Here is a 16,113-nt window from a genome sequence, read left to right as displayed (position 1 = left end):
CTAAACCATTGTGGTAATGTTTAGAGTTCATCACAAAATATTTCTGATTCTGCCCCTGCTGAGTCCATGGTAGGGTTACACCTTCCACTCCCTTGAAGTTAAATGGAGCCATGGGACTTGCTCCAGCCAGTGAAATGTGAGTGGAAAATGCAGATATTTCCTGCCTTTTACTGATGGGGAATCTGAGACTCAGGTTAGATAATTAAGCCACAGTTACAGGGCTAGTAGACCAGGATTATGACCTCAAGTGGTCTAACTCCAAAGCCCCTGTACTCAAACCAACAAGCTATACAGCTTCCTAATGTTGGTGTACCAAGTGGTGAAAAAATAACAAAACAAAACTACTAAATGGAAGGAAATGGCCTGCCTTAAGAATGCTATAGATAACCCATAAAGCAGTTAATCTACGTAAGCAAAATCAAGGACTACTACTGACTGACCCCTACAGACAAGGAGAGAATGAGGTCATTCTGCAAACCAGTGCAGTTCAGGGGGTGAATTCTGATATCTGTGCTCAGAAGTGTCAGAGAGTTGACTTACATGATGACATGATTTTAAGCAGGGTCTTTACCAAATTGCTTTCATAAACCAAGGTGTTCTAAACATGCACTGAAACTAATTTCACAGCATTTTTCATCTCTGTTTTCAATGTGATTCAGAAATGAAAAGAAAGATAGTTATGAAAACTGTAACTAGCAAAATAAAACTAAGGAAACATTTCTAAACTTCTTAAAAAGAGCTATTCAAATCATACTGGGATTTGGGAGAAGACCCAAACAACTTTGTTTCTTTCCTCTCTGCTCATACCAACATCCAGCTGATAACCTCCCCTCTAACCCAGACATCTTTAACCTGGAATCCATGGATGGGAATTAGAACAGTGGTTCTCACAGTGTGGTCCCCAGACCAGCAGCATCAGCCTCACCCGGGAGCTTGTTAAAAATGCAAATTCTCAGGTCCCACCTCAGATACACGAAGCCAGGAAGTCTGGAGGCAGGGCCCAGCCATCTGTGTTCTGATGCATGCTAAAGTTTGAGAACCACTGAGCTAATGAACGGCTTAAGAGACATATGAGAACTCCCAAAGTGTAAGAAGGTGGGCGACATACTATCTAACTTAGGCACTGGAATTCTGTGGGAAGCACCTTGACAAGCCCTCGTGGGATAGTAAAGATATGAAGGAATAGATTTTGACCACCTCCAGAAACCAGAGGGTGTGGAAAACCATTCTATATGAGAAAGGGAGATAATTGTGTTATTTTACATTTGAAATGGAGGAATAGGGGAGAAAAAGTAAAAAGGAAGGTTATATTGGAGAGAAGCCAGAAAAATGAAGAGAGGCTAAAAGTTATAAGGTCAATGGTCAGTGAAATGCCGCATTGGTGGAAGGACCAAGAGATGTTTGGAGAATGGCGTGGCTGACATTTTATTGGAAATCATGAAATGTCATCATTTGTTTCCAGTAAGAAAGAAAGAGAAAGAGAGACAAAAAGAGAAGAAAGGAAAGAGAGAAAGATAGGAAGGGAGGGAGGGAGAGGAGGAAGGAGGAAGGAAGAGAGGGAGGAAAGAACAAGAAAAAATCTTCAAGATCTGCTGAACTCATGAACGCTTGATGTGAGTGGATCTTTTTGTGGAAATGGAAGCAGAGTTGAATTTCACATTTTTATATGGTGATTATATTACAGATACAGTACAAGAATACATAAGAACTTGAAGGTCAAGGTAAGAATATAAACCTGCCAGAAATTTGCAGATATTTTGAAAAAGGCTTTGAATTTCCACAGCCTTTTATAGTTTTAAGGGTTCAAACCAATTTACCTAGATTTTGAAAGACAAGCTTCAGTTGACACCTGAATTGCAGAAATCTGTAGATGGCATAGGGTGGCAAGCCCTGTTGAAGGTTGATGTTGTTTATTTATTGCTTCTTAACCAACTATCCTGCAATTTAGTGTCTTAAGATACACAAAAGGCTCCTGATCTTATGGGTCAGGAATTCCAAAATGGCTGGGATAGGTGGTTCATCTCTGATCCACATGGGTCAGCTGGGGTGGTTGGGACTGGACAGTGCATTTTGAGATGGCTTCTTCAATCACTCACACATGTGGCTTCATGGTGTTCCTTGGCCTCTCTCTCCTTGTGTTTGGCATTTCATCCTTCAGGCCTCTCCATGTGGCTGGAACTTCTCACAGGGTAAATAGGCCTTATATACAGCGGCTCAGAGCTACGAGAGAGAATGTTTTAAGGGCTGGGAAATAGAAGCGTCCAGTCTCTTAAGGCCTGGGCCCAGTGCAGCTGGCACAGCATCACTATTACATATTATGTTACTAGTGAAACAGTCATGAACCCCACCTAGAGTCAAGGGGAAAGGACGTAGACTCCACTTCTCATGGGAAGAGTGTCAAAGAATGTGTGGCCTTCTTGATCTGCCATGGATAATAATTTGGATGTAGTTTCAGGGTACCTGTTAATTTTCAGGATTTATATAATACAAGATAACATTATCCTCTGGAAAGTGCACAAGTACCAATGTTTAACAACTTATGAGCAAAGAGTGAAAGATAGTTTGGGTAGCTACCAAAAGAATTATATTCTAGTGTTGCCATTATATTCTAGCTAATGGGTAACGTTTATAATAATGACAGTATTTTTAGGGCTTACTTTTCAAAATTAGATTGAAATTTGGAGTATGATTACAAATATTAACATTTTAATCTGGTAGTGACATAGAATGATTAAATTAAATCTTTGCTTTGGGTGAAAAGATGATGAATCCGTCTCTCATCCTAAGTTGAGGCCTCTCTCAAACCACTGGAGAAGTTGACTCCGTATCTTTGAGTGAAATGTAAAAATGGCATGTCTATTCTGTCAAGAAGATTAATTAGCAGAGAATCCAGGCAAGATGGGCAGGTCTCATATTACCCTAGAACTCTTTTTATATGGGGACACTCTTGTCAAGATAGATTTCAGTACAAGAAGCTCTTTGGAAAACTCCTTTTACTCATATCCCCCTAAACACAATTTAATAGATGCTTTTATTTTCTTCCTGTTTCCACATAACAGGAAGCCTGTTTGTTCAAAAACCAAGACAATTATTTTAAATACCTAAGAAGATGGACCCAGTAAGAACTTGGTACTTTCTTGTAATTGTACTTTCTTATACCTTCTACCAGCTTGTCCTACTGGTCAAATGGAGAACTTTTAGCCTCTTACCTGAGAAGGTCACTCTTTCTTATATCACAGAGGGCCAGTGGCTGGCTACAGAGCTAATAGGTTTATTGCCAGTAGAAATTTTACCTAATACAAAATAAAATTGACAATCAAAAGTACATCTGGGGCTTCCCTGGTGGCGCAGTGGTTGAGAGTCCGCCTGCCGATGCAGGGGACACGGGTTCGTGCCCCGGTCTGGGAAGATCCCACATGCCGCGGAGCGCCTGGGCCCGTGAGCCATGGCCGCTGAGCCTGCGGGTCCGGAGCCTGTGCTCCGCAACGGGAGAGGCCACAACAGTGAGAGGCCTGTGTACCGCAAAAAAAAAAAAAAAAAAAAAGTACATCTGTGTTTTAGGTGTATCCCTAATCATTTAAATTTAGACATCCATGATTTTCTCAAAATATATTTTGCATCACTTTTCATCAATAGAGTCTGAATTAGTTTGATCCAGAGAGTCATTTCTTATATTCTGATGTTTTCAGTGATTGCAAATACATGGCACACGTGCCACCACTCTTCCCTCCCCAATGCCTATGGAAGACATCACTAATCAATCACAGTGTACCTTCCTGCTGAGCTCCTCCTTAAGCCTCAACAATCATTTTCAGCACAGTGCTTCATACAACTACCAACAATCAAATAAAACTGAGGCCTCCGATAAAATGTATTTGCCAGTATGGGAAAAAGAAGACCAAAATATCTATCACAATGGTTTACACATAGAAGGTACACCATAAATATATGTTGATATGAACTACAAGTGTGGCCCTTGTTTCCTGCACGTAGTATTTAAAAAGCAGCTGACCTTAAAGTCATCCTGACAATTGACTGTTTTGTTTATTACCCCAGATTCCACTGTTATCTTTTATTCTACTTTAAATTCAAAAAGGTTTTGTCGCTTTTAGAATTTTAAAAATATGTTTTATGACAGATATAATCCAAAGGGTGTAATAACAGATCACACAGCGATGCACTTATTTGAAGTTACCTTTTTGAAACATTTCATTCCATTAAACAGCAGGCAGTTTCTTAAATATTTGACAGTAGAAACTGATGATTTCTCAGTTTCTCTGCATTCATTCAGTTGCAGTGTCTTTGAAGCCTACTATCCTCTTAAGAAATCCTGGAGAATGCTTCTTCACTCAGTTAGCACTTCCATCATGTCATCCCAGGTAAATTGACTTTTCATTGCTGTGGTTCGTCACCATCCTTGGCTGGAGGCCTGCTGCTGATCGCTAAGTTTCTTTACTTCTTTGGAGCTCAGCAATATAAATTATTTGAGATTTTACTTCAGACCACCTTAACTCTGTTATCAGTTTACTTTCCAAGTGCCACCAAGTGCCACTTTGCCACCTGAGCCATGAACATATCAGTAAATATTCATGCCACCCGAGACAGCCAGTCTGGGTCCTCAGCGAGGTCTGTATTCCTACTCCTTGTTAAGTGGTTCTTTATGTTTGTGCTCCTGGCAGCCAGCATTTGTAATGGTCCATTTCTCATTCCAGGAGCAAATGGCTTCCTAGATTCACAATAAATTAACATTCAATACTACTGATGTGAGAGATTTGCCCTCAACTACTTAGGGGCAGTTCCTGGGATTGTAAGGCAAGCATTTGGCTCTGGTCTTGAACTGCATGTGGTGGAGGGCAAGGCTTACTACAGTGGTCCTATTTCATAGCTCTGCTCATGGTTTTTCTTTTGAAATGTAGTTTATGGTCTTTTCCTGCTGTGGAGTCTCGACACAAAAACATGACTTCTTCACTCTGTTGTGCATGAGTCTGATAATTGCTTTATTTTACATTTTCTTGCCTCTGTTTCTTTATTTTGCTAGGAGCAAGTTCAATCCAAAAGGTAATTGCAGTTGGTAGGGTTTTGCAAATAGTGGTTTATTTTTGGAACTATAAAGATTTCTTAATAGAATCTTTAAAGTAAAATCTAGTGAAACTGAGTCACTAGATTTTACTTTAAAATATTTTCTAAATTAATACAGACACAAAAGATAAATCTATCTGGGATAGACATTTTCTTGCGAAAGTTTAATGTTTGTCAAGTGCTCTGTGGGTCAGCTGTTTACTTTTGAATGTAAATGTTATACAAATTTTATTTAGCTGTCAAAATTTGTGACTGTGTGTGTTATGGCTAAACTCTCATAACCCAACAACCTATAAGGAAATTCTTATAAAATTAATGTAGTCTGGAATCATGGAGGAAGCTTTAACTTATCCAAAAGGGCTTAACAACAATAGTAGTTTAAAAAAATAAATTATTTAATTTGTCATTTTATTCTCAACCATAGAAATTTGCTTGATCTTTAGTCATTAGCTGTGCCATATGGTCACTCACACACACACACACACACACACACACACAGGGTAATGATTCTCTTTGGAATATTGGTTATGCTATAAGTAATCAGGATTTGTTTTTGTTATACTTCCTTCAATGGCATCTATAGATTTGTCACAGATTTTAGATTAATGAGGTTATTTGGCATTGCTGAAAATATTCTAGACTGGAGATATTCGGTAGGATTGCCAGATAAAATGCTGTGAAGAAAAAGTCACTGGGAACTGCTGTGGGGTTGGGGTTGGGTGAGGAACATGAATATTTGGGAACATGGTGCAGAGTGTTGCATACTTGTTTCTAGCCTTCTTAATTGGGAGAAGTAGGGCTGCCAGGTAAAAACACAAGACACCCAGTGAAATTTGAACTTTGGATCAACAACAAATAATATTTTTAGTAGAAGTATGTCCCAAATAGTGCAAATATTAACGGTTTGCCTGAAATTCAGATTTAACTGGGGGTCCTGTATTTTTATTTGCTAAATCTGGCAACCCTACCTACACTGTTCAGTCTGTGCTCTAGGACATATTATGATTTTTGTTGAGGAAAAGGCATAAATTAAGGCCACTAATAATAGAAGCAGAGAAGCATACAAGAAATAGAAAGATTCTTTTAAGATTATTTTCTATTGCATGATTCATCAAATATTTACTGAGTGCCAACTAAGTATCAGGTATTCTCCTAGGGACAGAATACCCACTGGCGACCAAAACCATATCTGATCCTTGCCTTCATGGTGCTTCCGGTTTGTAGAGGCTACCTGCATTTGTGGGCTCGTGGCTCCCTTCCATCTTTAGAGTTAGCAGTGGAGTTTCAGTATTTCTCACATCATATCACTATGAGTCTGACTCTCCTGCTTTCCTCTTGGACTTACAAGGACCCTTGTGATTACATTACGCTCCTCTAGATAATCCAAGATAATGTTCCCATCTAAGGGTTAGCTGATTAGCAACCTTAATTCCATTGGAAACCTTAATTCCCCCTCGCCATGTAACATAAATATATGCACACGTTCTAGGGATTGGGATGTGGGTATCATGAGGGGGTAAGGAGCATCATTCTGCCTACTACAGATGGGAAAATCAACAGGCATGTTTAGATGTGTTAAATTTGAGATGCCAGTGAGTCAACCAAGTAGGAAGTTAGCACAATATGTGAGTTTGAAGCTCAAGGAGAGATTAGGGCTAGATATGGAAGTTGTCAACCTATAGGTGATGTATAAAGCCGTGAGTGTGTATGACATCACTGAAGGAGAGACTGAGCCCAACAGACTTCTACATTTAAAGTAGAGGAGGGCTTCCCTGGTGGCGCAGTGGTTGAGAGTCCGCCTGCCGGCGCAGGGGACACGGGTTCGTGCCCCGGTCCGGGAAGATCCCACATGACGCGGAGCGGCTAGGCCCGTGAGCCATGGCCGCTGAGCCTGCGTGTCTGGAACCTGTGCTCCGCGACGGGAGAGGCCACAACAGTGAGAGGCCCGCGTACCACACACACACACACAAAAAGGCAAGAGTGATCACCTGTGCTCAATATTGCTGCAAACGACATTTGCAGATTTGTCCAGCAAGATTTGGGTTTGGTAGCAAGAAACTGAAAACCTTTATACAAGCTGTTTCAATGAAATTATGGGGGCACAATCAAAACTGTTGCAGTTTGAGGAGTGAATGGGATGTGATCACTGACCACAGGTGATGAGGAAAAGTCCTGTGAGTCCTCACAACCTTTGTAGATGCTTGTTAAAAACAGTGAGGTGATCACATTTGATCAGAGACTTTACTACCGTAAGAAGCTAGGAGCTAAGCAAGATCACTTTTGTGTACTTTTATCTAGTCAGGATTGTGTGATAGCTACATTGATGGTTTATATGAAAGGAGTACAGACATTGCTGGGTTCCCATTGCTGTGCTCTGTGTGTAGAGCAAATCCAGAGGGTAACTGGAGCAATGAAACATCTCCATCTTTCTGCTGCATCCCAGGAAACCCTTTAGGACCAAACAGCAGAAACTGCTTGGAAGGAGAAAAATCGGAGTATTCTGTGGCAGGACTCAAGAATCCCCTTGTCTTAAGGAATCTCAAGCTTTGCTGGCTTGTTGCCTTTCTAGGGATTCTTAGAGGGGGCAATGCTACATCCTCCCAGACTGCGGTTTACCAAAGGGCCTGCTCCTGCAGGAACAAGGTATGCTTATTAGCTGATGATTCCTCCCTGCTCATCCACAAGAGGCTGTACTCTTTCAGAAGAAAGTGGCTGTGAGATTCTTGTGTGAGGTCATTCTCCCACTCCCTTTACTGGTTCTCAGAGTTTTACAAAAGTAAATGAGAACTCTCAGCACAAAAAGACTCAAAGGGTAGAACTTATTATTAACTTGGTCAAATTACATGGAATATGTAAATTCCTATGAACTTGTTAACCAAACTTCCAGAAACGGAGACCTGATTGAAATAAAGAGGCATTTATTGGGGGTTTGTTAGGACTGCAGCCCAGGAGACACAGATTCAAGAAGCACTCGAATTGTGTTCCACTGGACTACAAAATGGACAAAACTTATAAAGTCAAGAACTGCGGAGCCACAGTTAGTTACATGAGTTGTTTACCAAAAATTGTAATTGGAACTGGCAAGAAGTAAGGGTGCTTGTTAAGCAAGGATTGGTTGGGGTCCAAAATGGTTGCGTAGTTACAAAGGGAAACAACCTTGAGACCAGCTAGCAGATGTTGTTTTTAAAATGGCTGCTGTCTGTAGGTTTGGCATAGTTCACAGAAAGTTCAAGTTCTCAGTGGTGCAGGAAAGTATCTGAGACCAGATCCTCAGTGGCTGCCCAACTCTATTTTGTATGCCTGAACTATGATTATTCCATTATGATATCAGTTTGTCATTAGACTTAATAGATTGGCAGGTAGAGAGGCTTAAGATCTCAGAATGAACTCCAAAATGATGTTGGCTCCAAGTTTCGGCTCCGGAAGATTTAAGAATCATAACAAAGTAACCAAGGCATTTATTTCATTAAAGTCTTAATCTCACATCATACACATTTAATTTCAGATGTATCATAGACCTAAACAAAACTATAAAATTTTAAAAGATAGCAAAAAGTATGGATTCACAACTTTAGGATAGGCAAAATTTCTTAGAAAGGACACATAATACAATACACAAAAACTGACAATTCACACTTGATCAAAATTGAAAACTTTTGTTCATTAAAAGAAAATTGGGATATATGTATATGTATAACTGATTCACTTTGTGTACACCTGAAACTAACACAACATTGTAAATCAACTATACTTCAATAAAAATTTTAAAAAAATAAAAAACAAATAAAACTGCTTAAACAAAAAGAAAGAAAAATTGTTTGATAAAAGGGTACAAACTTTCAGCTATAGGACATGTAAGGTTTGAAGATCTGATACACAACATGGTGACTATAGTTGATGACACTACTGTATAACTGGAATTTGCTAAGAGAGTAGAACTTAAATGCTCTCACACAAAAAAAAAAGTATGTGAGGTGATAGATGTGTAAATTAACTAGATGGTGGGAATCCTTTCACAATTAAACAAAAAAAAAAGAAAGAAAGAAAATAATAGACAAGCCACAGACTGGGAGGTAACATTTTCAAAACACACATCTGACAGAGGATTTGTATCTAAAATATACAAAGAACTACACTTCAATAATGACAAAACAAAAGAACATGTTAAGTGGACAGAATTCTTAATCTGTAATAATTGCTTCACTCATTCAAATAGTTTCAATGTAGTGAAGTTAATAGCTTTTATTATTTAAAAAATAATAATAAAGGAAGTAAGCAAAGTTCATTTAAAAAAGGGAGTGGGTAGGGCTTCCCTGGTGGCGCAGTGGTTGAGAGTCCGCCTGCCGGTGCAGGGGACACAGGTTCGTGCCCCGGTCCGGGAAGATCCCACATGCCGCGGAGCGGCTAGGCCCATGAGCCATGGCCGCTGAGCCTGTGCGGCCAGAGCCTGTGCTCCGCAACAGGAGAAGCCACGGCAGTGAGAGGCCCGCGTACCGCAAAAAACAAAACAAAACAAAAAAACAAAAAAAAAAGGGAGTGGGTAATATGCCTTAAATACTAAAAGTCTGGCTGTGCAACACCCGGGAGCAGAGATTTTGAGTTTCAGGGGAATTTTTCTGTAAAGTAAATAAAGATAAATTTTGAAGATTGAATCTACAGAAAGAGACTTTTAAATAGTAAGAAGATTTTTGGGTTTTTTTTTGCGGTATGCGGGCCTCTCACTGTTGTGGCCTCTCCCGTTGCGGAGCACAGGCTCCGGACGCGCAGGCTCAGCAGCCATGGCTCACGGGCCCAGCCGCTCCGTGGCACGTGGGATCCTCCCGGACCGGGGCACGAACCTGTGTCCCCTGCATTGTCAGGCGGACTCTCAACCACTGCACCACCAGGGAAGCCCAGTAAGAAGTTTTAATGGCAGCCAAACTAAAGTTTACCATGGTAAACTATGAACCAAAAGAGCAAAATCTGTTCAGTTATGAAGATGCTGGCCCACACTCCCACAGCTGGGAAGTGGTGGAGCCCTGGCAGTCGGGCTCTAGAGGCTGTGCTCTAACCATGGTGAGACACTGCCTCCACTGTGGCCCTGCTTCTATTGCACGGATGGTACATAACTTGGGTCAGTGTTTCTCAAAGTCCTTGGTCAATAGGTTATCAGGTTGGAATGTTCCTAGGTTAATGTATGTACCTAAAAGGAAGTTCTATGGCTAGATTTGGGAAATGCCGAGTTTAACAAAATAAAATGTGTTACTTCGCTTTTCAGAGCCAAATATGCACTGAGATTCTCTAAGGTTGGTAGTTGAAGAGGGAATTAGCTTTTCTCAGATTTATTTGTTTGAGATATGTATAGATTAAAGCTGGGACTGATAGCGTGTATATAATATATACGTTACGTTTGTGCGTGCGTGTGTACATATACGTTATAACATCCAATACTGACTCAAGCAAATGTGAGTTTATTTTTTCTACAAAACAATATTCCAGGAATGCAAGGATTCTTCAATATACGCAAATCAATCAATGTGATACACCATATTAACAAGTTGAAGGAGAAAAACCATATGATCATCTCAATAGATGCAGAGAAAGCTTTCGACAAAATTCAACACCCATTTATGATAAAAACCCTGCAGAAAGTAGGCATAGAGGGAACTTTCCTCAACATAATAAAGGACATATATGACAAACCCACAGCCAACATTGTCCTCAATGGTGAAAAACTGAAACCATTTCCACTAAGATAGGGAACAAGACAAGGCTGCCCACTCTCACCACTCTTATTCAACATAGTTTTGGAAGTTTTAGCCACAGCAATCAGAGAAGAAAAGGAAATAAAAGGAATCCAAATTGGAAAAGAAGAAGTAAAGCTGTCACTGTTTGCAGATGACATGATACTATACATAGAGAATCCTAAAGATGCTACCGAAAAACTACTAGAGCTAATCTATGAATTTGGTAAAGTAGCAGGATACAAAATTAATGCACAGAAATCTCTGGCATTCCTGTACACTAATGATGAAAAATCTGAAAATGAAATCAAGAAAACACTCCCATTTACCATTGCAACAAAAAGAATAAAATATCTAGGAATAAACCTACCTAAGGAGACAAAAGACCTGTATGCAGAAAATTATAAGACACTGATGAAAGAAATTAAAGATGATACAAATAGATGGAGAGATATACCATGCTCCTGGATTGGAAGAATCAATAGTGTGAAAATGACTCTACTACCCAAAGCAATCTACAGATTCAATGCAATCCCTATCAAACTACCACTGGCATTTTTCACAGAACTAGAACAAAAAATTTCAAAATTTGTTTGGAAAAACAAAAGACCCCGAATAGCCAAAGCAATCTTGAGAACGAAAAACGGAGCTGGAGGAATCAGGCTCCCTGACTTCAGACTATACTACAAAGCTACAGTAATTAAGACAGTGTGGTACTGGCATAAAAACAGAAAGATAGATCAGTGTATCAGGATAGAAAGCCCAGAGATAAACCCACGCACATATGGCCAACTTATATTTGATAAAGGAGGCAGGAATGTACAGTGGAGAAAGGACAGCCTCTTCAATAAGTGGTGCTGGGAAAACTGGACAGGGACATGTAAAAGTTTGAGATTAGATCATTCCCTAACACCATACACAAAAATAAGCTCAAAATGGATTAAAGACCTAAATGTAAGGCCAGAAACTATCAAACTCTTAGTGGAAAACATAGGTAGAACACTCTATGACATAAATCACAGCAAGATCCTTTTGGACCCACCTCCTAGAGAAATGGAAATAAAAACAAAGATAAACAAATGGGACCTAATGAAACTTAAAAGCTTTTGCACAGCAAAGGAAACCATAAATAAGACCAAAAGGCAGCCCTCAGAATGGGAGAAAATATTTGCAAATGAAGCAACTGACAAAGGATTAATCTCCAAAATTTATAAACAACTCATGCAGCTCAATAGCAAAAAAACAAACAAGCCAATCCAAAAATGGGCAGAAGACTTAAATAGGCATTTCTCCAAAGAAGATATACAGACTGCCAACAAACACATGAAAGAATGCTCAACATCATTAATCATTAGAGAAATGCAAATCAAAACTACAATGAGATATCATCTCACACCAGTCAGAATGGCCATCATCAAGAAATCTAGAAACAATAAATGCTGGAGAGGGTGTGGAGAAAAGGGAACACTTGCACTGCTGGTGGGAATGTGAATTGGTACAGCCACTATGGAGAACAGTATGGAGGTTCCTTAAAAAACTACAAATAGAACTACCATATGACCCAGCAATCTCACTACTAGGCATATACCCTGAGAAAACCATAATTCAAAAAGAGACATGTACCAAAATGTTCATTGCATCTCTATTCACAATAGCCCGGAGATGGAAACAACCTAAGTGTCCATCATCGGATGAATGGATAAAGAAGATGTGGCACATATATACAATGGAATATTACTCAGCCATAAAAAGAAACGAAACTGAACTATTTGTAATGAGGTGGATAGACCTAGAGTCTGTCATACAGAGTGAAGTAAGTCAGAAAGAGAAAGACAAATACCGTATGCTAACACATATATATGGAATTTAAAAAAAAAATGTCATGAAGAACCTAGGGGTAAAACGGGAATAAAGACACAGACCTACTTGAGAATGGACTTGAGGATATGGGGAGGGGGAAGGGTAAGCTGTGACAAAGCTAAAGAGAGGCATGGACATGTATACACTACCAAGCGTAGGGTAGATGGATAGTGGGAAGCAGCCGCAGAGCACAGGGAGATCAGCTCGGTGCTTTGTGACCGCCTGGAGGGGTGGGATGGGGAGGGTGGGAGGGAGGGAGATGCATGAGGGAAGGGATGTGGGAGCAGATGTGTATGTATGATTGATTCACTTTGTTATAAAGCAGAAACTAATAAAAAAATACATATAAAATTAAAAAAAAAAAAACAAGAAGTCCGGGGCAGGGCAGTCCCTGGCCAGCCTCATTTCTCTTTCCCTTTCCACTCTAGACCTATAACAAGCTGTCAGTAGGACAGGGAAATAAAATCCTCTTACAAAAAAGCATTGCAGATGATTGGGCATAACAATGTAATATAACAATGTAATACAAGATAATGTAATACCAGATAAATACAACAATGTAAACAAGATAACAATGTAATCTTTCCTGTACAACAAAAATTTCCAGACATGGAAATTGAGTCAGCAAGCTGCAGTGTCTGCCACAGTACACACACACATGCACACACAAACACACATACACTTGTGCACATATGTACATGCACGCACACACACACCCCACCTTTTAATTTATTTGTGTCCCAAAGCATTTCACAGGACAAGTATTCACATCTTTGGGAACTGTGGTCTTGAGCCACATTATGTCCCTTTGATAAAATAACTACTTATAAAAACATCCTGATGTAAAATACTTAGCCTTTAACATGGGCTGTTGTTCCATTCCACATTGTAATAGATTCCACTGTAGTTTCACAGATGACAATCTGTCACAGACTGTTACTGGAAATATCTCGTCATGCATTAGCATTCACTGTTATGTCAAGGTAATATCCATGAGCAAAATTTATTTTTAAGCCAGGAGAATTTCAGAAAATTGAATCTTGTCTATTATTAAAGTTTCTTTTCCTTTTTTTCTGAACCAGGTGCTATCTTATCATGCAACATGTTCAAAAGCTGAAGTTGACAAGTTTAAGGTAAGAGAGCAAATGGTGCCCTAATGGTTCATAAAGTTAAACTTCCCAGGGCTTTCGGACCCTTTGTTACTTGTCTCTAGAACTAGGTCTGCCCACTGAATGTTGGGGGAATAGAATTAGGGGAAGGCATGTTTGCATATTTCAGTTTTAGAGGGTAAAAGGGACTTATATAGAGCTGAACGGCCCCTTCATGATCATTTAAATGATTCAGTATTTCTTTCTTTCTTTTTTTAAGTATGCAGGGTATCAGAAAAAGATCTGTGTAACATGGTGGGAATCAGGATGCCTGCTTTTGGCCTTGGTCTTACCTCTAACTTTCTGTTCACTAAAAATCTTAGAGCTTATATCTTCATCTGTAAAAATAAGTGAAGAGATTAGGATAACAGTAGCTACCATTTACCAAGTGCTTACTATGGATCAGGTACAATACAAAGCATGGTGCCAGTGAGGTGACAGCTGACAACAGAGGAAGGAGACAGAACAGCTAAAACCACAGCAGTCAGGATCCATTTGCTGTAGAGATAAACATCCTACATACCACCTAGAATATGAGCAGGGCAGTGCTCTTTGTATGTTTTGTTCACTGCTCTATCTCTACTGCCTTTCACAGTTCTTGGAACATAGTAGCACTCAATAAATACTTGTTGAATGGTTGAATGAATGAATGATTGAATCAATCCAAAAAGCATTAGTGTTCTGTAACTCAGAACAATTAGTCATTAAGAAAATGTTCAAAACATGGTTATATATAATTTTTTATATTTTATATTATATACATTTGATAAATATTTCCATCAAAAATATTTAAAGCTTTTTTACTTTAATCAAGTTCAGTTACCTAGCAATTCTACTTATGGAAATAAGTTTCCATAAACATTTTACTGTTTTTACTGTTTTGTGTTTTATATTTTTACCGCTTTATAATCATCTTAATTACTAAAAGATGAAAGAGGCAGGCAGGGAGAAATACAGCAAAGCTCATAATGGACTAAATATGACTGCAGAAGCTATGTGATGGGACATGTCTAGAGCTAGAGCAGCCAAAATCAATAGCTGTCTACTCTCTAAAAGTATTGCCCTATGTTCAGGCTTAATTCTTTCCTTAGAGTAAGGCAAACACCATTGTCTTGGAATTTGCCATGCTTTTTTTAAATTTTTAGTTCACAAACATACTAAAAACATGAAGTATTTAAATCTGAGAAAAAAAGGGTTATTTCATCTTAAAATGATCAAGATTATTAACTAAAGTGATGTATTCCAGATTTTATCCTGTAAGATATTAGTGAATATCTTGTTACAATATAACTGAGATATAGTAGGTAATTTTAACCTAATGGCTTTTTTTCTTGATATATAAAGTAAATAAAACATTATCATAATCGGTAGCTAATGTCTTATAATTGCAGTGGGCTTAAAATAATCCCACACATAGAAAAGTATTTACTGAAGTTTCACAGTAGAGTGTGTGCAATGGCAGTTTCCTAACATTGTAGCTAAATCACAGTAAATAAGTGCTTTGTTTTGACCAATATATACAAATAAACTATGCATATATTCAAAAATATTGTAACCTTGGCTACTGCAATACTTTTTTAACAGAGCTAGTACTATATATCTATATGTATGTATGTATAATATATATATTTAGAGAGAGAGGGAGGGAGAGAAAAGAGAGATTGGAAATGTAGAATCAGAGTTATCCATGAGATTTCATGAGTTAAAGAATGGCTGAGTTTCAGTGTGTTGGATTATGCCCAGCTGGGACCAAGCTAGTGATCAGTGATTCAGAGATTAAGCCAGAATTTTGGGAAGAAAATTATTTCATCATCGAGTGCTAACAGGATCTGGAGGTCAAATACATACATACACAGGTCAAATTCCAGTTGCAGCCTAAGCTTCACCATATCTGGGATTCAGACATGTCTAGAAGACCAGTGAGATGTGGTCTGTTTACATGAGAGACTAAGAGGCCTTCTGAGTCAAAAACTCTCCCTTTTGGGAGTTGAGGCCACGGGCCTCAGTGTCTGGATGATTCCAGGTTCAGCGTGGCGTTTGTCTCTTGGATCTGTCTCTTACTCCAGCTTCCCATGGATTCATGTTCTCAGCTAAGAAGGCATGGAGTTTAGTATGGTTTCAGTGCATTAAATTACCCCAAGAGCACAGGGATTCCAGAGTGTCAGTAGTACACAACAGGAAGCAGCAGCCCAATGGAAGGAAGCATCACTATGGACCAGAGGCAAGACACCTGCCTACCAATATGACCAGCAGAGGTGGAAAGACTCACTGTGAGCTGAGTGGTCACATCTTAAGGACAAGAA

The 16,113-nt window shown here is 39.2% G+C and overlaps 1 protein-coding gene across 1 annotated transcript in view; it reads left to right on the top strand.

The window, feature by feature from the left end:
* Positions 1-16,113, top strand: part of PDE11A (phosphodiesterase 11A) — a 449,383-nt gene that overhangs the window by 290,383 nt on the left and 142,887 nt on the right. Inside the window, exon 10 of the mRNA XM_082630579.1 lies at positions 13,745-13,795. Within this exon, the coding sequence (XP_082486705.1) occupies positions 13,745-13,795 (51 nt within the window). The remainder of the gene's footprint in view (positions 1-13,744; positions 13,796-16,113) is intronic.

Source organism: Mesoplodon mirus (genome assembly GCF_964341445.2).
Source record: "Mesoplodon mirus genome assembly, chromosome: 8".
Classification (NCBI taxonomy): Eukaryota; Metazoa; Chordata; class Mammalia; order Artiodactyla; family Ziphiidae; genus Mesoplodon; species Mesoplodon mirus.
The sequence above is the reverse complement of the archived record's forward strand: the minus strand, read 5'-3'. Positions and strand labels throughout refer to the sequence as shown.